The sequence below is a fragment of the Taeniopygia guttata genome, chromosome 3 (genome assembly GCF_048771995.1).
Source record: "Taeniopygia guttata chromosome 3, bTaeGut7.mat, whole genome shotgun sequence".
NCBI classification, from domain to species: Eukaryota; Metazoa; Chordata; class Aves; order Passeriformes; family Estrildidae; genus Taeniopygia; species Taeniopygia guttata.
In genome coordinates, this window is record NC_133027.1 from 68144785 (window position 1) to 68167612 (window position 22828).

The window sequence follows — 22828 nt, forward strand, 5'->3', positions numbered from 1 at the left end:
ATTTGCAGCAATTCATCTTGAATTTCAGAATTAGCAGACCATGTTCCAATAAAGGGTATCTCAAGCTGTAATATTATACTGCATACTGCAGTCAGACACTACAGTAAGTATTACAGAAAAAACACTATCACAAAAGAAAAAAATTAAATTTATTATTTTAGTGCCCCTCTGTATTTTCCTTGTCTTTCATCTGTATTTGGATCTCTCTTTGTCTTTTGATTTCTTAGGACTTCTGCTTCTGTCTGCTTTTTTATCCCAGTCTCTTACTCGGCTGTCTTCTCTGTATTTGTCCTTTTGCCTGCTGTAAGTGTAATCTCTCTCCTGAGAGCGGCTGCGGCTCCGATGCCGGTCTTTCTTCTCACTCTTGCTCCTCTCCCTGCAGCACTCTTCGTGCTTCCGGTCAGAATCCTGGCAAAGGAATTGGACAGAAATGCAGTTACAAACAAGAGGGGAAAACACACAGAGGCACAAAGAGAACTAGAGACAAGTTGAGCATGGCTGGTTCCTTAGCTACAGCTGGTATGACCTTAAAGAAATTCACATCCACAATGATTTGAAATGCTAACATAAAAATACCCTACTGAAACTATCTGAAGAAGGTACGTTTACAAGTAAGTTTCTGTTGGTGTTTACGGAAAAAAGAATGGCTGTCAGGCATGTTTCTTGTACTGCCTAAGGAGCTGTAGCAAAAATTGGTTCTATCAGGGATTCCATTCAGGTAGGTACTATCAAACTCTTCACGAGCATCGAATATGTCTGTAAGCTACATTTGGATTTCACATTTTTTTACCTCAGCAATGCAAATATTTCCATAACTTTTGGTTCAAGCCCTATAGGCATTCCAGTACTATGCAGATGCATACTGTATTTTAAGGCCTACCTGTAATAATTCTTAATGGCCTAAATTCTAGGCTTCAGCAGAATGTACAACCTAACAGTTTAATATCACTGTATGTGCTAACAGAGAGATACAATTTTATGGGGTTTTTGAAACAACACTGTCAAGCATAGATCAATATGAATTAAGAAGAATGCCTGCATTGAATCACACATATTTCTTTCCTAATTTCAGATATTATTTTTCTAAGGATGTACCATGACAGCAGCCTTCACAACTGTATGGTCAAAACCTATACTCCATGTACTAACAAGCAAACTTCATTTATTTGAAAGAACAGCGAAAAACAGTGAACAGAGATTTTATGCAGAAAGCCAGTGACTGGGGTGGTTCCCAGAGCAAACACCACCTTTAGAATTACATTGATAATGCTGAAAGTATTAGGGTTACTATAAGCAACACAAACCCTCTGGATAAACAGACACATGAATAATCACAGGTTTGATCTATAACAAAAACATTCTGCTACTGCTGGTTACAGTAATCTCACTGGTGGCCAAATGCCTATTCCACATCTTTACTGTCAGACTTTATTTCAGTACATATTTTAAAATCTGGATCCACCAAAGTCTCAGTGATGCTTCCAGCTACTTGTAAGAGATTTGTCCATCCATTCTCAAAATGATGCACAGCCATATTAATAGCCTGGTACCCAAAAGCATCAGTCTCCATATGTTTGAAAAAGCCAATAGGTTTCAAGCCCCTCTGTGACAAGGCCTGAGTAAATATCAGACAATGGACATGTTAGTGGAGAGGTAGACAGGAACAAGACAAAAAATACTGGTCAGAAAACCAAATGGAGGGTTTGGTGCATGGCTGCCTTCTAACTGGTTTGCTGCTGGAGCTTCCTCCCATGGAGAAACAGGAGAAAAGCAGGGCAACACTCAGTTGAACAATCTACCAAGTAAACACTGGAGACAAGGCTACTGGCCAAGTGGGGGCAGGGAACAGCTTAGTGAACATTTCAAACTACAGACAAATAGGCCATGTTGAATACCTCAGAAATGGACAACTTGCTGAAAGGATTAGAAGTCATACAAGCATTGCGTTAAACGACAACAGTGACCTTCACAAATGCATTTAAGGTACAGGTGTACAGGACAAATCTGAAAGTGACACAACTAAGTCACCACAGTAGCTGATATGATCACAATGTAAAGGAAGAAAACTGTAATTTGAATTAATATAATGAATTGCATCTTTATTTCTTGCCAGCGTAAGTTACGTTTCCCCTTCAATAAGATTTTTCATTTTAAAGTCTTTGGCATGGAAAAGGGTCTATTTTAAAAACACACTAAATTACTAAAAATAATGGTATTTTGAAACCAAATCTTTATGCTTGAAAGTCAAAAACATGCTGTTTTGGAAGAAGAATAAAAAAATTCATACTTTAAAACAGGCTCTCTCTTACTGCTGAAATTTGGATTTCTCAAATCTATGATCACAGCCTCTCATTGGTCAATGAGTAAGTGATGATCACCCCAATTCTTAATCCAGCACTGTGTTGGAACACACAAGGAAGGAAATAAGGAAATATGCTTCTCTGGAAGTTCATGGCTGATTTTGCCAAAAGTAGTAACTTGCTAAACAGCAGTCACAGGTGAAATAGCTAGAAATATCATGGCCACAGAAGTAAAATACATATGCCACCTCTTACATACATTAAATACAGTAGTTAAAGGTTAAAAGGAGCAAACAAATATCAAGTGCCATTTCTGTGGGGAGAAATTGATAAAACTTGGCCCTGAATATGAAGGGAACAGTGTCCAATAAGCAGTAAAAGCAGGAAACCAAAACCAGAAAAATCAGAACCTCTGCCAAAACCATACTACAGAGATCTGAAATTGGGAAGTCCCTATGTCTCACAAAAATCTGTTGGATAGGCCATACTACTTCACAGATTCAGTTCTCTTAAAAAATAAAATCCAAGTGAAAATACACAGAGAAAACTGGAAGGCGAACAAAGTCATAATATAGATCTCAGGTGGAAGCATGTCCTGTATTCAAAGAAACTCCACCAAATCCTATTCACAAAACCACATGGCAGTCCACCCTTCTGCCCGAGACCCACATCCTGTTACTTACTAAAAGCAAGCCACAGCATCCTACCTCTTCTACCCACTGGAATGAAGTCAAACAGCACAAGACTCAAAAATATATTCTTGAAACATCAACACAGAGGCTGAAGATTCAGGAAGTGGGTGTCAGACTAAGAAAAGGATGAGTCAAAATATACTGAAGAAAAAAGTAACACCAGCAAGAGAACAGAAAAACAACTCAACATCATGGAAACTATTGAGAAAATAAAACTCCTTCAAGTCATAGCTAGAGTTGATAGCACCAACTGCAGCTCCAGTTGCCAGAACTTCCCATTATAAGCCCCATACCTCTCTTAATTAAAATCTCTGCCACACTATGGACTCACGGTGGAAGTTTCTGTATGAAGCATGGCTGCTGTGGTCTTTGGCTGATGAGTTGTAGAAGGTCCGCTGTTGTTTTATTTTCAAGTTCTTATCTCAAATACATTCAGTGATTTACAAAATAGAGTAAAGGCAGAATGCTTTGTTTGCCTGTACTAAAAATGCTACCATTCACTACAAAGTTTTCATGCTGTTATGCTTTGTGTTGGACTCAATATTCCCACTGAATATATTCCACCTCAGGAACATGCCTGCTTCCCCTTAGTTTCACATATTATGCCCAAAGTATGAACAGTAAAAAATAAAATTTTGTATATGCTAGCTGCAGATTTCACTAGAGAAGTGATGCCCAAAATAATGAGTCTGTGTGAGACTGAGTACGTACTGCTCAGTATATGCACACTGTACAGTACACACTAATGAGGATATTCAAATCCAGAAAGAAAAATTCTTCCCAGAAATTAATTTGCACAGCTCCAAGGGGGAACTATGATGCTTGCCATCAGAGAATAGAAGTAAGCCTCCATCTGTAATTTCGGGCATAAGAAAGCTAAACTACTTACAGCAAAATGGTAAAGGTGACTAAGAGAGAAGAAAGCTGTGGGAAAGAAGACATCAGAACACAGCAGCAGCAGACTATAAGAACAAACCACATCAGGAGCAGGTGACTAAATCACAAAAAGATACATATAAACACAGAGGAGATCACACAGACAAATATTAGAATATGTTCTATTCCAGAACCTGAAAATAGCACCAGGAATCCCTCTGTTCTCATTCATGTTTGTGTACTATGAAATCCCACAATCCATTTACAATTATTAGAACAGAGGTTAAAAACCTACTGCTGCCAGCACTTGTGCCACCTGCAGGGGTGAAGACTTCTAAATGATTTTAAAATGTTCTCTGCTATGCATGACCAGCCTGTTCCATGGGTGCAATTCCCAAACCATCAGGAACAAAGACTGTCACCAAAAATATCTTTCAATACTTTTTCAAGGAGTCTAAAACAACAGTTTCTATCAGCCAAACAGACAGGAAAAAGTATAAACCAACATTAGTCCACACCTCTTGTACGCACACGCTGCAGTCAGGACTTTACTTACATGAACAAACCCCTCCCCTCCACTCAAAGGACCCTGACTGAATTAGTACAGTGACAAAAAGACTGGGTCCATGAATGAGCAATAGGGCTCACTGCTGGCACTGAAAGATTTTAATTGCTGATGTGCATGAGATAAATAATTTTCAAGCATCACAGCAAGAAGTGATCTATAAGAATAGAATCAGGTACGCTTTGTGTACCCAAAACTTTCAGCAGTACTCAAAACTCAGGATGGGACAATAGCCTTATTTGCTGTGGCTGAAACTTTTTCACTTTCTGCAAAATTGCTAGAAGACAGCTTTGTTCTCACTCATAAAACTGGCACTGTTAAAATACTGGGGTTTGTATTTTTTCTTTTCCAGCTTAGCTCAATTCTTCCTAACACTCACTTCAGTGGTGGTTAACTCTCCATTTCTCACTGCAGACTTTGTTCCCACAGAACACTGTGTCTTCAGTATCCCAAGTTCACAGAAATGTGGGCGTGCTGTCCTGACAGGCTGCAGTGGAACTAATGAATGACAGAATTACTGTCTCCTGGTGCTGTCCCCCACAGCCCCAGCCTCACAGCACATAGGCTTACACATTCTAGATGCAAGCAAATCTACGTGCAGATTTTACACAAACACTTCCAAAACAGTTAAGGACAAATACAAAAAGATAATGTAAAGAGATTGTGTTCCCAACTCCATGTAGGAAAAACCCAATGTATGATGGTCTGGCAAGAAAATGAGACCTAGTCTACAGTCATGATATACGATTACTTACTACTTTATGACTAGGAATATGTGAACAGCAGGTTCAAAGTGCTGAAGATCCCCTACTTTATGAGAGGCTACATTGCCTCTTCAGGATGTTTTGGCAAAAAAACATCTAGACATGCCAAGCTTCAGAAGTCCATGAGGAAGCCCTCCTTCATAATCAAATATTAACATCAGCCTTCTGTAGGTTTACAACTGCTGTATGTTATACAGGACTTTGCACACCGTGTCCTTATTCAATATCACACTTTTTTCCTGGCTTTTCTGTGAGGAAAACAATGAACAGATATAAAGTTAATGCATGAAAAGTCAAGTACCTTAGATTTTTTGGTCCTCTTGTCATCATCCTCATCTTCGGAGTGGTGGTGCTTTTTCTTCTTCTGTTTTTTAGCCAAGTGCGACTGACTTGTGTGAGACTCTTCTACATCCTCATCCAGTACAAGGTCATACTTGGCACTGATGGTGCTGGTTAAGGACAGATATGTTTCCCAATATCAATAAAGAGCAGAACACAACAGCCCAGGAAACAAACCAATCCCTGTTTATCTGACAAGAGTTTACCAAGACTTAAAACATATTTCAGTTAGAACACAGTTGTACACATTGGAAAAAAAAAAAATCAGCTGTGCTAAAATGACTGAAGTCTGTCCTGTCAAACAATACAGCCAGGCTGCATTCTCCTTTCCTTTCTACCTGTGGATATCCGAACAAGCTATGATGTTTTCTCTCATGCTTACCACAAGCAAAGTATAATCTTAGAGAATTATTTTATTACTAGAAAGGTCTCATTTCAGATGCAGAAGGTCCCCTCTGAAACTACTTACAAACTCTGTTATGCCATATGTCATTCCAGGGACATTATTTACCTGCACACAACATGGAAGTGAAACAGCACATTTTGATTTGACTAAATTGATCAACGTGAAAACCACAAAATATAAATTCCATCTCAAACACCAAATGGTTATATGAACTAGAAGGCAAACATCCATTTGAAAGGCTTTAAAAATAAGTTTTTTTTCCAGGCTGTTTTCATAAATTCTACTTAATTCAAATAGTACCTTTGAAAATAAAAGGATACTCTTGCTTTGGTTTGGCCTTTTCTTTCAGAGCAAATTTTGAAGGTTTGTCACGTTCCTTCTCATAGTCCTTGAAATCTTCCTTGGTATACCGCCCACCTGTCCACAAAAACAGATGTTAATTTCACTCTAACCACAAACACAACCAAGACCCACAACCATCATTAAGTTCTGGTGATGATTTAGGGGCTCTTTATAACCATAGAGAGCTCCAGAGCAGGATACAGTTCCAGAAGTACTGATCTCTGCATAACAGAGTAGAAGAGAGCAGGACAAGTTGTGATGTTCTGTCCTTCTCTTGCTTGCAGATTCCATTAAACAATACCCAGCTTTCTGCTCATTCATGTCCAGTGGAGACAACACATAAAGAGGATCACAAAGTAGGATCCAGCAGCTGGCTTAGTCTCATTTCTATTACTGGTCCTATATCACACTACTTAAAATTCTGTTACCATGAAAGCCCACAGACTGTTCTCATTATTAAATGACTTTTTGCTCTGGTATGCACTGAGAGAAACCTCTGAGACAGCTACAGCTCAAGAATTCAAATGGAAGACTATGACAAAAATGTTCACGTCTGGATTTAAAGAGGGACACGATGGATTTCAGTCCCACTCCCTGAAGCACATACGCAGGGATCAACGGACTACGGCACCGTGCTGCCCTCTCACGGCCACGCTCAGAACTGCAACACTCACGGGCCAGAAAACATCCCCGAGGAGGAAAGGTCATTTTTTGGGTACCATACAAAACGACAATATAGTTCGCTTTCCAATATTTTGGACAATTTAGACCTCAGATAAAGTTTGCCAAGTAGGCAGTCAATACAGGATGCACCAGAGCACCTAGTATAGATAGAATACAGAGTCATCTCAGCTCTGTGCAGGACAAGTCCCAGTATCTCAGTGTTCATGGCCACAACCCTACCTGGAGAAACTGCACGCCAACAACTGAGGGCTGACTGCATTTTTAGAAGACCACACACAAGAATGTCACCAATGCAATGCACAGACACCTCTCCAAGTCCAGTGTTTTGCTCATGCCCCAGTATTCAAATAACCACTGCATCCACCTCTTCCACCACCCTTTTCCTCCCAAAACATCCTCAAACACCTGAAACTGGGTTGTAACATACAGTCTGCCATGCAGTATGTTTCACCTACAGGAGGTGAAGAGCAGAAATCCCTGGCCTGAATACTGACCTTTTCTTGTATACACCTGACTGGCATACAGTGAATAAGGAAACTAGAAAATATGAATATATTGGTATATTATTTTGCTAGTAAGTAATATATAAGAAAAAATCATGTCCAAAGTTTGAGATGAAAAAAATGTTTTAGTGGCAAAATTACATTGACTAAAATGTTAATTAGTGGCAATGCAATGTTCATGCAACAGTAGGAAACCCTTCTACTTTTTCTTATGAAATAAATGAAGGGAAGAACTAACAACTGTGTTTGCTCTATTAATTCCAGTATCAGGAACATCTATATGCTGAAGATGATTTAAACTCCTAACTCTTTATATAATAATTAGTTTAGAAGTCACAGTTTATTAAGTTATGAGGATTGAAGAATTGCAAATATACTTACCTTTTCCCTTCCATTTAATCTTTGCAACAGATTGGCTAAAATCCACATGTATCCGTCTGTCATCTATCAGCACATTGTCCATCTTGAAGTAGGCTTTCTCGCAGTCGTCCTCCTGATATTAACCAGGAAAATCTTGAGTCATGATTATTTCACAGGAATATTCACAGAAAAGCTCAAACACAAATACAACTGCTTAGTGGCATACAATTCTTTCTGAAATTGCCTGAAGCACCACAGTTCTTAAATTGCACCATTTCAAAAGAAATAGTTATGTTTTGTCTGAATAACAGCATTTCAATTCCCAATTATTCAGTTCATTTCACTATTTTAAAAATTTGCCAATCCAGCTACACATCTGGCACATGTAATGCATTCAGAAAAAAAAAAATAGAACTGATAAAAGTTCCATTTTAACTACGTAAGTAGGCTAAATAAAAGTGAGAAGACTTTCCAGTGTTGTCCTCGCAGATGAAAGATACCAGCACACATAAAGCTGTGCACCACCAAGAGAACTATTGCCATCCATCTCACAGTAAGACTAGCAGTGTTGATACAGCAGGTATCATTTACAAGCCCAGAAGAAAACACTACTGTACACATGGATCCATCTTATTCCATACACCATCCTTTCTTTATGCTGCATGCTCCTAGCATTCCTTTCTTCAACTCTTTGAAGATTTAATGCACTCAGGGGAAAAAAAGGCCCGATCCCCTCCCACTGGTTTCAACACAGTCTAAGTATATTTTTGTACTGGCTGCTCAAACAGAGACAGACTTACATGCTTGCCTCATTTAGGACCTACAACTTCTATAACTAAGCTATAGTTTCCCTCAGTAAGAGAAAATATTAGCTATTCCACACTTGAAGATGTCAGTGTTTTTCCTAAATGGAAGTATACCAAAAGGGGCTTTTACAAGGGGGATCTACATAGAGTTCATACCTAAAACCCATACCTTTTCAAACTCAATGAAAGCATAACAAAGAGATTCACCAGTCTTCCAGTCTCGGATCACTTCACAGCTGAAAAAATGATATGAAATTAAAATGTCAACACTGTTGGAGCAAAAAAAATGTAGGGTAGGAAAGTACTATTTAAAAGGGAGAGTAAGAGTTAAAAAAATAACCAAAAACCCCAACCCACAAAACCTAAACACCTTGAAGGTATTAAAACACCTGATTCTGAGACCCCCATACTGCAAGAAAAAAATGCATGAGACATTGCTTTGAACAATTACACTGAACTCACACGTGGTTACCATGAAGCACAAAACTAGAGATTAATTTCTAATCAGTGAAGCAAAATATATTTTCCAACATTACTCTTTGTTTTTAATTTTTTGCATTTCACTAATGCAAGACCAGAAATTTCACATTCTGTTTTCTCTGTCATTTTAAGCAAAAGTTTACACAAACATCCTATGACAAACTTTCTCTTCTTAGCACGCACCTCTTCAGCAGCCCAGCTTTTTATCACGCAGGCCACTGGGCAAAAATAAAAAGCCCGAAAGTATTGAGTAAGGAGTGTAAAATGGGAACAATACAGTATTTTATCAGTATTACACAACTCCTGTACTCGACGTAAATTCTGACTGCAGGATGCTGAAGGAGGGCACACAGGCAACAAGGACAGGATATGTGGCATTAAGGTAAGAATAAATGTGAGACCTCCCCCACATGCAGAGAGGAAGTGACAAATCAGGATCTACAATCAAAAGATGATCAAGGCTGAAAGAAAAAAAAAAAGCTGGGGGGAAAGAAAAAATAGTAGACCATAAGGCTATTCAGACAAGCCATAGGAATTTCTTGCAGCAGAAGGCAGAATGGTTTTGTGCAAGAACCCTCCCTCATGGATTATTCAGAGAACCTATCTAAAAGCGGAAAGACTGCAGAAGAGTGACAAAAGGACAGAGGAACAAAAAATTAGAAATCCTTAGTGCATAGATAAATCATGCTGGAGCTGTAAGAGTGGCACACAGTGCCAATTTCACCCACACACAGAGACAGTGTAGTTTAGGATCTGGGAGCCTGCAGGCCTGTGTGCCAGTACTGCACAAATCGCCAGAAATTCCAAGCAGAACAAAGTTAGCATCCAGCTGAATATACAGCACCTACTCTGGACCATCTGAATAAACTTAAGTGAAATGCTCTAACAGACTCAATAGGCACATGTGTGGTGATGATGATGATCCATTCCATTACGCCTTTTGAAATCCCTCTGCAAATTCTAATGAACTCCTGCACCAAAGGCTTTTGGGGAAAGTAAGTGCAAGGGCGTAAGGAACATCTTTGAATTGATAAACGTGCAACAAGATAAGCATGGGTTGAACCATAACCGTATATTGTGAAAAAACCCAAAATCCCAAAAAAAACCCCAAAAAACCCAATATTAAAAACAGCTTTAGAATTCACTAGAAAAGGACTTGAGAGTAAAACAGAGAACAAAACTGTTCCACTATAAATCTGTAATTTCTTCAAAACTGTGTGCAGTTCTGGTTCTCTCATCTTGAGATGAAAACAAAAGAACAGGAAAAGAACAAGAAAAATGAAACAAAATTATATCTCTACTATGAAGAAGCATGTATATGTAGGTTAGTACTCTTAGCAAGGAAAAAAAAAAAACTTTAGATCGTAGGAAAGCAGATTTCATTGCCTATCCGATCTTTTGACACCAGTACTAGGAGGAATCAGCTGAAACTACTAAAAGCCAAGGCCAAAAATGAGAAGGGCAGCAGGAATGAGGAACACCTTACAAGAAGTGTATCAGATGTTTGGTGCTTTATCCCAAACCACACATACTCCCACAGGACAGGAAAACCCAGAGTCTCTACCCAGCTCATTTGAGCATCTGACATAAAAACTGATAAAAGAAGTGACAGGATGGGGGGCAGCGAGGAGTGTCATATGCTTTCTTGGTTCCTACACTTCCTTAGGCTTTCCTTAAAACCACTGCTGGGGACAGAATACTCCTCTAGCTAGATCTGCCTTTGTATCCCCATTGGTGTGGTCTCTATCCAGACAGAGCATAAATCTCCTGAGACACCAGACTACTCCTTTACAGCCAAACCCAAACAGACTGGGAGGAAACAAGTTCAATTTCAAGAAAGAAGGTTTTCGCTTTTATCGTAATTACCTTTTAATGGGACCAAATCGTGAAAATATAATCTCCAGGTCTTCACCTGTGGTCACAGGATTCAGTTTACAAACAAAAAGGACATTTTCTGGTGGCTTGATGTCTGCATCTGGCAAGTCTCCCACCTGGGATACAGAAAGAAGACATTCATCACCTTCTGCCTAAAGCTCTCTACAGGCAACATAGCACACGGGGAACATATCTTCTGTGTGCTCTCACATTCCTATCACAAAATCAAACTTAATAAAGTATTTTTCCTACTCAGTGTCACAAAAGAAAGTGTTTTCTATAGCACCTAAAATGTATTATTTATTTGCAATTCCACTGCTAGAATTCATGAAAGTTCACAAATACGTTCTACTTTGCTTTTTCTATTCTTAGCATAACAAACAGACAGTTCTAAAAGGTAGAAGTGCACCCTTTTTGTCCCTACAAATCTTCTGCAACACTGTGGCCAGATCTGGCTTGATCTTGGAATTAGTCTCTGCTGCAAAAAAGCCACCATAAATTTGAATTTGGTAGTTGTAAGGAAGTGAGATGGATTCACTTGTCCTTCAATTCTTTATTTCTTTATTTACTTTTCTTTTTTCTTTAAGAAAAAAAAAAGGACTTCTGTTCACAATTTTTGTTACTATGGAGTTTACCACTGTACGCAGTGGAAGGAGTTTGTCACAAATTAGCTCAGCTCTCTCCCACACATGCTAAAAGTTTTCCAGGACTGGAGGTATTCCAGCAGCATACTATGTCTGTTACATTTTTTAATTGGATGCATTTCTAGTAAGTTTTTAGAAAGCCTCCACTGGCCCACTCTGACAATGAAGTATCACCGGTTTTATCAGAAAACCACAACATGAGCGGTCATGCTCAATCCTTTCATTGTACAACAGATATTTAACAGCAGATTCTGAAACATGACATCACCACCAGATATGTAATTTCAGGACAAATAGTACACATCCTCCTAGACTTAACATGCACACACACCAGAATAAGATCTAAAAGATAATACAGAAAGATGTTCACCATTTCCAGAAGAATGGCACGAGTTTTTGCTTCTTTTTCTGCCTGAACTTCTTCTATTTCTTCTGCAGACCGTCCTTTCATGTCATCAATTTCTTCATCTGCTCCTATTCTGCCACTCTGAAAAATGAAGGAAAAGGCTATTTATTACCAAGCTATGGCCAAAAATTCTTTCTCACTTTCCAACTATTACTTGGATGACCTTTCCCATTACCCCTCAAGACACAAAAAATGCTTAAGCACTGTATGTCTGCAGAACTGGGCTTTTATTCTGTTCTTCCAACATTTCAGGCACTGTTAACTGTTTCTGAACTTCTGTGACTAGTCTGAACGATATTCAGTGATGTATTCTAAATCCTTTTATATATATCCACCTACTCAACATCTCACCACAAGTGTCAACTCATTTCTACTCCAGGTAACTCCTGCCACAATGAAGGTAAGGAAGACTGCAAATATATGTTGTGTCTAGCAAGACATTAAACAGAGCATATAGTACAATAATAATTTTGGTTTTATACATCTATACCTAGGCAGAACTTGAGGTTTTTTTTTTTTTTCCTCACCAGCATCTCTGAATGCCTTTCTTATAGATATTTCTATGCTAAAAGGGGTATCCTCAGACAGGCTATGAGGGAAAAAAGCTCAGTACAAGTCTTCACATCTCTATGCTGCTGGCAGTGAGCTACTAAAGACCTTATTCTTAACATATCTGAAGGTACATCAGAGATTAACCACTGTACACACATATTATGAAACCCTAATTTCAATCTTGTAATAGTATATATAAAGCTTAAAAATAAGCAATATTCTCTCTTGTTAATTAACTCATTACTTGAAACAACTGTTTCCATACAAGGGAATAATCTCACATATACAATTTCTCACATACAAGTATGTAACTGCATGCTTGCAGTTATTTTTTAGGAAATTCCTTGTGTTTGAACAAATAGCCCACAGCAGTATGTGTGCCTTCACATATAACTCTAAGAATGACAAAGATTACTTCCACTGAAACATAGCCTATTCACATTTAAAAGGAAAACAGTAGTAACTATTTCAAGATTAATAAATGTTAGTTATATTTTGTCTTCTACTAGAGTATACAGAAAACCAGTAATACCAGCACTGAATACTCCGAATGTTCTGCTTATCTACACTGTAAATAGAAAACTGAAATACAGCTTTCAAATACAACTCCACCAGACTCATAGGGGAGAGCACCCAAGTCATGTTTTTATCCTTCTATTGAAAGGTTAAGCAGCTGTATTTGATTAAACACAGCAATAGCTCCAAATAACTGACAAGTATTTGATATATCAGATCTCAAGATGGCACAGTAGAAGAACACCTTCTACATGAAAAATTGCATAGCTCTTTTAGGACACAGATTTGAGACACAAAATTTTGAAGACTGATTTCTTATTTTGGCCAAATCTGTGCTGGACACTAATTGAGATAAACTTATTTAATTATTTCTTCCAACTTTCCCCTGTTGTGAACACTCACGTCGAGCTGTTCCTTTGTAGGTTCCGGTGAGCGGTCAGGAATGCACAAGCCAGGTGGATCATCAAAGGGATCATCTAAAATTACTGTATGATTTATCCTTAGAGAAAACAAAATCAAGATCAGCACTGGTTACAGGCAAGTAAAACTTGGTTTACCCATCTAACAGCAAGCCAGCCCCACTAAATTTCAGTTGTATTACAAACAGCCAAATATCCTGTGTGCTTATAAATCCTAGAACTGATTCTTTTGGAAGGGCAACATGCTAAAGATTTCTGTACATACTTGTTTATTTAGTACTTGTTTATTTAACCACTATTTAAGATAGCACATACAGGTCACCTGACATCATGATATTAATCTAGTTTTCAAAAAGAAGTAAATACATTTAATAATAATGTATTCCTCAACAAGTAAAGTTAAAAGCAGTCACACCTGATATCTTGATATGGGATAAAATCCTTATCTACAAAGGTTTCATTAATTGTCTTCAATACATCCATGCCTTCTGTCACTTCTCCAAATACTGTATGTACACCATCAAGGTAATCCAGGTTTTCCCCTGTGGTAATGAGGAACTACAAAAGATAGAAAAATTCAGGTTGTATTTTTTTTTAATTTATTGTTCCTAGTTTTGTATCTTAACACACTGTCACTGAATTCAGTGCGGGGAGAAAAACCTCTTGCCAGTACGTTGGCTTACCGCGTTCTCTTACCTCGGAGAACATGGTGAGCCAATGTACAGCTCACAGCCACAACCTGAGAAAATCTCAATCTGCAGGAGCCTGTGGGTGCAGCTCTCAGGACTCTTCTGTGAACTGGTTTGAATTGGTAATCAGGCACAAGGGCATTGGATGAGCAGAGAGCTCTCTGCTAGGGAGGTTTGGTAAGCAAGAGCAGCAAAGGTTGTGACTGGCATCATAGCTGATGAAAGGGAGAGGCCCAAAAGAGCAAGGCTACCCTTTGTGAGCTGAGCTCAAATCACCTGTTCACCAAGCAGCATTCAGCAGGTACTTTTTCATAAATTTGGCAAAAACTCCCTAGTACTATCTTTATCTAACTCCCATAGTACTATCTTTAACTACTATCTTTACCTATTCTATCCAGACTTTTTTCCTTTTGTCCCACAAACCCTTTTCTCATGAAAAACAGGATTCAGTAGCATTGAGAGAAGAACTAACACACTGACTTAGATCAACTCAAACTGGCACTGGAAAGTATCCTATCACTAATCTGAAACTATGAAAATTGATACCAGCTGAGAATTTAGTAACGAATTGTAGAGGGCACTTCATAACGGAGGAGGGAGGAAGAGGCAGATATGCACAAATAACAGGACACAACTGCTGCACCCACACTTTACAGTCTGACTGGTAACATCCCACACCTCATTCTCTCTACAACACATTTAAGTATTTGGTTTAGGTTACACTAAGCTACACTATACTTGTAAGGCAACTCCATGTAGCTCCTTTCTGGAATTTTTCTTGCCCAAGGAAGAAGCTGCAATAATGTTCCTGGGATCACCATTCATTCCCACATGCCTACATATACACTAACAGGCTGGATCTTAAATATAAATACAAATGTAATCTCTTTTTCCTAAATACCCCAACCATGCCATTTTATACATACAATGCAGGGAAGCGGCATAATTATATAATTGTGTATATATCACAAGCTCTAGCTCAAATAAAACCCTACCTTTTTTAAAAATTATTCTTTGATTATTAAAAATCACTCATTAAAATACATGGCTATTACAAGTAAGGTATTTTAATTCATAGAAGTGGCAATGCACCTAAAAAAATTAATTAATAGTAGTGTTCTATGAGCTTTAAATATAAAAAAAATCCTTTCAAAATAAGTAAAAATAATTACCTACAACAAAAACTTTGTGTCCGTGAACAGCAAAGAGAACAAGACCACTTTCAAAAACTGTTTTATATCAGCACTGTGGTAAAAGTGCAAAACTTACATTATGAATGAACTTTCAAGCAACCATACAGGAGAAACTGTGCTATGATTTCAGTTTCCAAACTAACACAAAGTCATAACCAGAATATGTCAACATTATTTCAAAACTCAGTTTCCTTAATTTTCACTTCCATTTAACTACAGAATTTTTTGCCTGACCATTTTATACATTAGCAAAATCACATCAAAGTATTAACAGAGAGAAATAAATAAAGGGAAAAAATACAGGACTGAGTACTAGCAAATAAAATTAATTTAAGACAAGATTTGAATATGAGCATTTTAATTCCTCTATTTGTAACCAAATACCCATATGCACCTGGAAAACTATGCAAAATATTTAGCTATGGTGGGTTTTGTAACATGCCTTTTGACTGTTCTACAAGAAGATGCTATTGACATGACAGTGTCATTGTTCTACAGCTTTTGTCAACTCCTGTAACTTTTATTTTAGTTTTTTAGACATGTAACAACACCATGTGCTGACCTGTGATCCATGCTGATCACTGCCGTTGTTCACCATTGACACAGTTCCCTTCTTCTTGTGCTTGATTCTTGGCACTTTTTCTGCCTCAAAAAATCTTGCTTGATCACCATACAGTTGACTAAAAAAACATATATAACAAATACATTACAAGAAAATGGAATTTTTAAAAATGAGCTAACCAAACATTGTAAAACTCTAAATGAATCTCAAAAAATTTTTACATTTCACATTTACATCAGGCCTTCAAATAAACCTAGATTTTACATTGCACCCATGAACGTATTTACAGACCTGTACACTTCCACAGTTTATATTACAAGGAACAACAAATATTTCTCTGGACATTTCACTTCAAGAAGCCTTTTGTGGGGTGGGAAGGGTACACTTACATATTTTTAAGTACAGTATGTAACATTTTTCTGAGGCATGAAGGAACTATACATTTTAAGTAGGTTCTACAAAAGTAAGCTATTCCACACTGTAAAAATGCAGTTATTTACATCAAAGATTTATGTCCCAAGAAAAACAGAAAAGCAGTACATCTATGTGCAAAATCAGTTCATCATACAGACAGGACTACATACAGTAATTTAGTATATGCAGGATATAGCAAATTGTAGCATTCTTTTAAATTTTTTATGTCTAACCCTGCTATCACTTATTTTGTCTCACTCCATAAACTGATGGATGCATGATCAATAACCATATTTGCCCAAATGTAAGGATAGTAGTGCGCTTAAACTCATTCTGCTAAGCAGGAGCTAGCCTCTATGAATAGAGGATTAAAATTAAACTTTGCCTGGAAGAACAGATCCCAGTTTCATGGACTGCAGCAGAAACAAACAGGTACAAAAGATGAACTGACCTTCTCCATGCTACTGCCAGACAGGATCTGACACTCTCTCATCACACTGTACTTCACAATTTCCCATACCAGAAAGTCTTAGAAGACTTGTACCATATCAAAATAAACTTAATTTACTTGTGTGCAGAGATAGGCAAGTCTGGCAAGTTTACCTACCCAGACTTGCATCTGCTTAGCACATATATAACAAATATGTTACAAGAAAAAGGAATTTTTAAAAGTGAGCTAACCAAACATTGTAAAACTCTAAATGAATCTCAAAAATTTTTTACATCTCACATTTATATCAGGCCTTCAAATAAACCTAGACATATATATAGCACTGAATAATAAATGTATTCACAATGCTAAATGATTCTGTCTTCTACAGAGCATTTAGTCATGATACTTTTCTTACCAAACATATAGTTATTTACCAGCTTTTAAACAGACAAAAATGTATGTACAAGTTGTTACCTATAACTTCACTTCTAAGGTCAGAGACAGAATCATGTCCAGGAAAAAAAATAGTGAATGGTCAAAGGCAGCATAGAAATTAAAAAGGTATCTAAGTAAGAAAACCAAATGCATCAACATTTTTATTTCCCACCTGCAATTCTGCCCCAAGAAAGCTGAAGACAATCTAATTGGAACTCCTACTCCTTACACAAATTCTCTGTTGAGATACATATATAGATATATACATATGTATGTATCATTTTTATACATAAACACTTACCAAAATATGGATTCTCCTCCACGACCAGTTCCCATGGGGTCACCAGTTTGTATAATAAAATCCCTCTGTCACAAAGGAGAATACATACGATATTGCTTTCATGTTTGTGATTTTAAACCAACTGAAAAACAAGGAACTGAGAATACTCACCTGTACATTATAAATAAGACAATAGTTGTAATACTTGACTTTGCAGAGCTTCAGGAAATTCAGACAAGCTGCAAGAAATCATACCAACATTTACAAAGGAAACTCCAGTTACAATAATAACAGATATAACAGAGTCCTAGTCTAACGCGCAGAAAAGTGGTTTTGGAGCAGACTGTGTCGAGACCTATCAGGGTACAGCCTATAAGCGCTAAGAGAAATGCTCGGAGGACACGTAACATTTCATCCCTTCCTACAAATCTTTTCTAGCGATTCAAAGAACGCTAAACTCGACCAGTTATACAGAAACACACCTCCCCCCCTCCGTTTCTTTTCAAACACTTGAGAAAGAAGCTCACGGTGGCCCCTCGATTTAGCAGATATTACATCTGTGGCCGCAAGCGCTGACTGCATCCCCTGGCCCCTGTCCCGAGCGAGGCCGCCCCCCGCCCGCGCAAAGGGAGAGCCGGTGCGGGGGTCAGGGGCCGGCCCGGTGCCGGGGGGTCAGGGGAGGGCCCGGGGGGGTCAGGGGAGAGCCCGGGGGGGTCAGGGACCAGCCCGGTGCCGGCGGGCCGGGCTCGTACCGCGGGGCCGCTCCTCCGTGTACAGGTCGATGACCAGGTCGCCCACCGTGGTCTCCAGCAGCACCGCCATGGCCGCGCTCGCCGCAGCCCGCCCCGCGCCCGGCGCGCCCCCTGGCGGCGCGGAGGACCCGGCCGGCCGTCAGGGGCGGGACGGGTCGTCCCCCCAGTGCTGAGGGCGCGCGCGGTGGAAAACGTGGAATGTGTCAAAATTAAGGCAGGATATCCTTTGATATGTAAGTTCCTTGTATACTTTCAGACAGAACAATTCGGTTGGAAAAGAGCTTCCTGTGAGATCGAGCCCAAGCTGAGAGATAACTGGCATACACAGTCGTACCTTAAACACCTCCAGGGATGGTGAATCCACCGTCCCCCTGGCAGCCCTTAGCTCAGTCCACGCTCTCGTAAGCTACTGAGTCATTCTGAAATGTTGTGCCCAAGCACAAGAAGCTGGATTTACAATTATGGAAACCTGACAGACCCAAGCGTTTACCACTGAGAGACATAATTCCCCCCTCTTCCTCACACAGCTGGCAGCCATGAAACATCTAGTTAGTGACTCTAAAATCAAAGAGGAGCAGGCATCAGCTAAGCACTGCAATAAGTGGAATCATTTAAAAAGGAAGATATTTGAATGTAATCCATCTGTTCAATTATGGAAAGCGCATAGAAATAATGAGATTAGGTTAATTCTGGTTCACTAGATAGAGCTTCCCTCTAAAGTAAGTAAAGCATTTGCTTTACTTAGTGCCCTTCTTGGTTGCTGTAAGGCCCCAAAGATCTTGCTCAAGGAGTGCAGGCAGTCCACGTGCTGGTAAGAGCCACACATTACAAGGACACTGCCAGCTTGTAGCTGAACTGAGCACCTCGGGTGCTCTGGTGCCCAGGGTGGTGGAAGAACCCTGACAACAGAGGCACAGGAGGATGTGCTGGCACACTGATGAGCTGTGCAGGGCACCTCACATCCACAGAGCTCCCATCTGGCACAGTTGATGCGCTCCAGTGCCTGCACTGTGCTGTAGAATCATGCTGGCAGGGCATAGCTGCTTGTAGGAAACACTACTGTTATGTGTAGTAGATATAATTCGCATCATTTCTAGTATGATATATGTGATATTGAATATTTGTTGGAGTATACACGTTTGTATTAGGAGTCCGTCCCCCCCCCCCCCCCCCCCCCCCGCAGGCGAAACCTGGTGTATGTTGAAACCCGATTTACAAAAAAGGATGTGGCTAGTCTGAGGATGGATGCCCAGGCACTGATCATCGCATGAATGACCCGAGAAGGGATATAATGGAAAACCTCCAGACAGATACATGTGAATGCAGGGTTTTCACCAACTCCGGACATTGCCAAGAAAAGAAATCTTATCAAACTATGGGACTCTGAACAGAAGAAAGGACTGATTGCCGAAATCCTGGCCTGAGGCAGAATTTTCCCTATAAAAACCCACTTGTGCGAGGATGGAGGTGTGTAGGCATAGAGGAAAACTTCTGCTGAGGCTGACTTCTTTGTTGCACACCTAGCACTGATCCCAGCCTCGGCACTATTCTTTCCTTGTAGCTGGCTAGACAGAATTTGATTGCAAAATAATTTTTTATTTTTATTTTTAATTTGGCTGGGTCCATTTTCACTTATAACACTAAAAACCCATATTTTTCTGAGGCATGTGCAGACTTTGGCTGGTGCCTTGCAGGCCCACAAGCATATCTATTTGGTGCTCTTTGCTCTGGTGCTGCATACTCTCTCAGACTTACTCTCTCATAGCTTACTCTCTCAGACTGTACAGGGGTGCTTGCCTTCTATTCTTCAAGTTTCCCTTTGGAGGCTATGCATTGTTTCCAAACAGAATTTGTCACAAACTTAAGGAAGCCACCTCTTTTCAAAATCAGTACACCTCCCTGCATATGGACAGTGAAAAAGCAAAGACCAAGTTTCTATCCCTCAAACCTCAACCAAACTTCACAGCCACCCTGCCCTCTGAAAGGTTCTCATATTCCACAGACTCTAATAAACTAATAAAATGTACTAAGGGTAAAAATATTGAAGGAGTGTCACACAAGAATTACAAAATTGCCTAACAGTCTCAGAAGTATGTCCTAGAAGCCACAGTACAATATTTATTGTTGTTTATGCTAGCTAAAACAAAAATTAATAAGCCTCTGATAAGTCTGTGACAGTTACTAAGAAAATATTACGCTTCTGTCTCAGACATGGGCAACTGTGCATTAAAGAGACCTTAGAATGTATTTTAGTAAGTTTTCTCATTGTGTTTCTAATTGTGATATATCCAGATCAACCTGGAAGATTCAAATAATATAATCATCCTCACATTCTAGATCCACTAAAGTATACATAGAACATTAATTTAGAAATAAAATAAGCAAATTTCAGGTGCAAAATTCTTTTTAACTGAGAATTTGTCACCTGTCATTATTTAAAAAAAAACCCAAACATAAAAGTAATCTGTTAATATTGCTTGCACTGTTACCATATTAACTAGAAAATTTAAATATCCGTATTTCTTTAATCATTCCTAAGTTGTGTTAAAAATTTGTTTTGCACGAGGTATTAATACAAGCCTTTTTAAAAAAAAATATAAAATACAGAAAATCTCTAAGAAAAGTATACTAGTATACAAACTTTACGAAAGTTAAACCCTTTTTCCTTTGAGATAAACAAGAAAGCCTCATCCTGAAGAGGTTCCTTCAAGTCCTCATAGTGAAAAAGATACCCCCTCAGCAACACCCTACCTTATTAATACTGTTCAAAGTCCATGTTTTGTTCCTATTTTTAGATAGTAATACAAAGAAAAAAAGGGGAAAAGGGTTGGGGTGAATGTGCCCCCCCCTTTTAAGTCTTAAGTAGTATCATGTTCTCATGTCTTCCAGTCAGTCATATAACAGCACAATAATCCTATGATATTCAGCTGCCTAAACCTATGAAAAATGTGTTCCAATGGACACTGGAACATGCTGGATATGTCTGCTTATCCTGATGTCCCCTCAACAAACATCACAAGGACCAATCCCATAGAAATCCAGGACTCTCGAAGTGTTAGTTCATATAAGGACTTGATTTGTTTACAATTTATGTTTCCTATTTACAAACTGTTTTTCTGTTTACAGATTGTTTTCTCTAGTATTTGGGTTTTTCTCTACGGGATAAATGATTTGAAAGTTAAGTAGTTTCTTGGATTTAGAGATGAGTTGCAACCTATAAGCCTGTGACCAATGCTACCCTGAGCTCTTGCCTGGCAGATCCTGGATGTGGATGCTGCAGCTCCAGTGCAAATCAGACACATGCTGTCTTCTGCCCCCCCGTTAGCAAAGGGCCCTTGCGGGGGGGTGACAGAGAGCTGATCACAAATGTCATCAAGACGGAAGCGTGAATGTCGCCAGGCAGCACGGCACTAGCACGGCGTGCCCCGCCAGCCCCCGGGCTGACTGGCAGGGCCCCCGCCCAGTCACAGCTCCCGCGGCCGCAGCCCGGAGGGGCGTGGGGAGCCGGCCAATGAACATGTGCACGTCGGGCTTTCCTAATGCCTTAATAAGGAAGGGCTGGGCCATAAACTCTCTCCGTGGGCACGTGGAGATCTGGGTGAGTGGTTTCTTTGTCTCTACCCCCTTCCCCCCTGCCCCGGAGCCGAGGCGCCAGGTGTGCCGCCGCCTTTGGAAGGTTCTGGAAGACTCTGCAGTTGTGGCAGTTGCTACAGGCGTTGCACCCTGGATCTGATGGTAACTAAACCTCACCCCTCGTTCTGTTCCCCCAGCCCACGCTGGCTGTGCTGAGACCCGGGCTTGAGCCCAAGCAGCCCCATGGGCACCACGGTGGGGTGGAAGCTGTTGGGAAACCTGGGGTGTTCACAGCAGGGCCGGGTGCCGGCAGGAAACCCATGAGAGCCTTGCGGGGTCGGGAGGGCCCCGTGCCTCCCGCACTGAGCCTGGGGACAGCCAGGAAATTGTCACCATGGGCAGGGCCTCTACCCAGATTAGTGCTGGGCTTTTGCTTTTGGCCACTGTCAGAGGCGGGGACTGGGCTAGAAGGAGCCCTTGCGTGTGCATGACGTGGTTTTATCAAAAATAAGGAAACGTGAAATATGAATTTTACTCATTTATTCTTAAGAGTCTTTGCTGTCATCATCTCTGATGAAGATAGGGCAATGGTGAGTCACAGCCATAAAAATGAGATTGTGAGACCACTTCAGATGGAAAATACTTACAGCCATGAAATCAGAGTAATCGGGAAATCTGTGCTGCTCAGCTCCTAAGTGTGAAATTCTACTTGGTAGTGTGCAAGTTTTAAGGTGGAAGAAGAAAGAAAGATTTTGTTCAGATATTTTTTTTGTGTGTAGATAAGGACATTTTAAGGCATGTAAATTTAGTCATTCTTTTTTCAGTTTTATTGGGAACTTTGAGACCCAGTACAAGGGTTAATGTCTTAAATTCAAGGACTGACGAAATGACACAACCAAGGTCACTACTGTACATTAAGATGTGCACTGTAAGGTACAGTACATTAATCATCAAAGCTGGAGACTATA

General features: G+C 39.6%; 1 protein-coding gene across 2 annotated transcripts; it reads right to left on the minus strand.

Annotated features, from left to right (window-relative positions):
* Positions 1-132: 132 nt before the first annotated feature.
* PPIL4 (peptidylprolyl isomerase like 4) lies at positions 133-18426 on the minus strand. 2 transcript variants are annotated; one of them, XM_002196434.7, is made up of 13 exons: positions 18288-18426; positions 17707-17774; positions 17557-17621; positions 15974-16091; positions 13945-14087; positions 13513-13609; positions 12007-12123; positions 10984-11108; positions 8807-8873; positions 7853-7964; positions 6263-6359; positions 5499-5637; positions 133-408 (listed from the first exon to the last, which is right to left on the minus strand). In XM_002196434.7, exons 1-13 carry the CDS (start codon positions 18355-18357, stop codon positions 187-189), a joined length of 1440 nt encoding a protein of 479 aa, XP_002196470.2. In that variant the 5' UTR covers positions 18358-18426; the 3' UTR covers positions 133-186. The 2 variants fall into 2 exon arrangements, with proteins under 2 accessions (XP_002196470.2, XP_012427957.2); XM_012572503.5 differs by lacking the exons at positions 17557-17621; positions 18288-18426.
* Between the last annotated feature and the right edge of the window lie 4402 nt (positions 18427-22828).

What these genes read in the sequence shown, in the direction of transcription:
- PPIL4 (XM_002196434.7), bottom strand. Translation starts at nt 18,357, where the DNA reads ATGGCGGTGCTGCTGGAGACCACGGTGGGCGACCTGGTCATCGACCTG. An exon ending in GTCTTATTTATAATGTACAG is followed by an intron (nt 17,622 to 17,706) that starts GTGAGTATTCTC and finishes CCTTTGTGACAG; the next exon opens with AGGGATTTTATTATACAAAC. An exon ending in CTTTCATTGAGTTTGAAAAG is followed by an intron (nt 7,965 to 8,806) that starts GTATGGGTTTTA and finishes GGTTAATATCAG; the next exon opens with GAGGACGACTGCGAGAAAGC.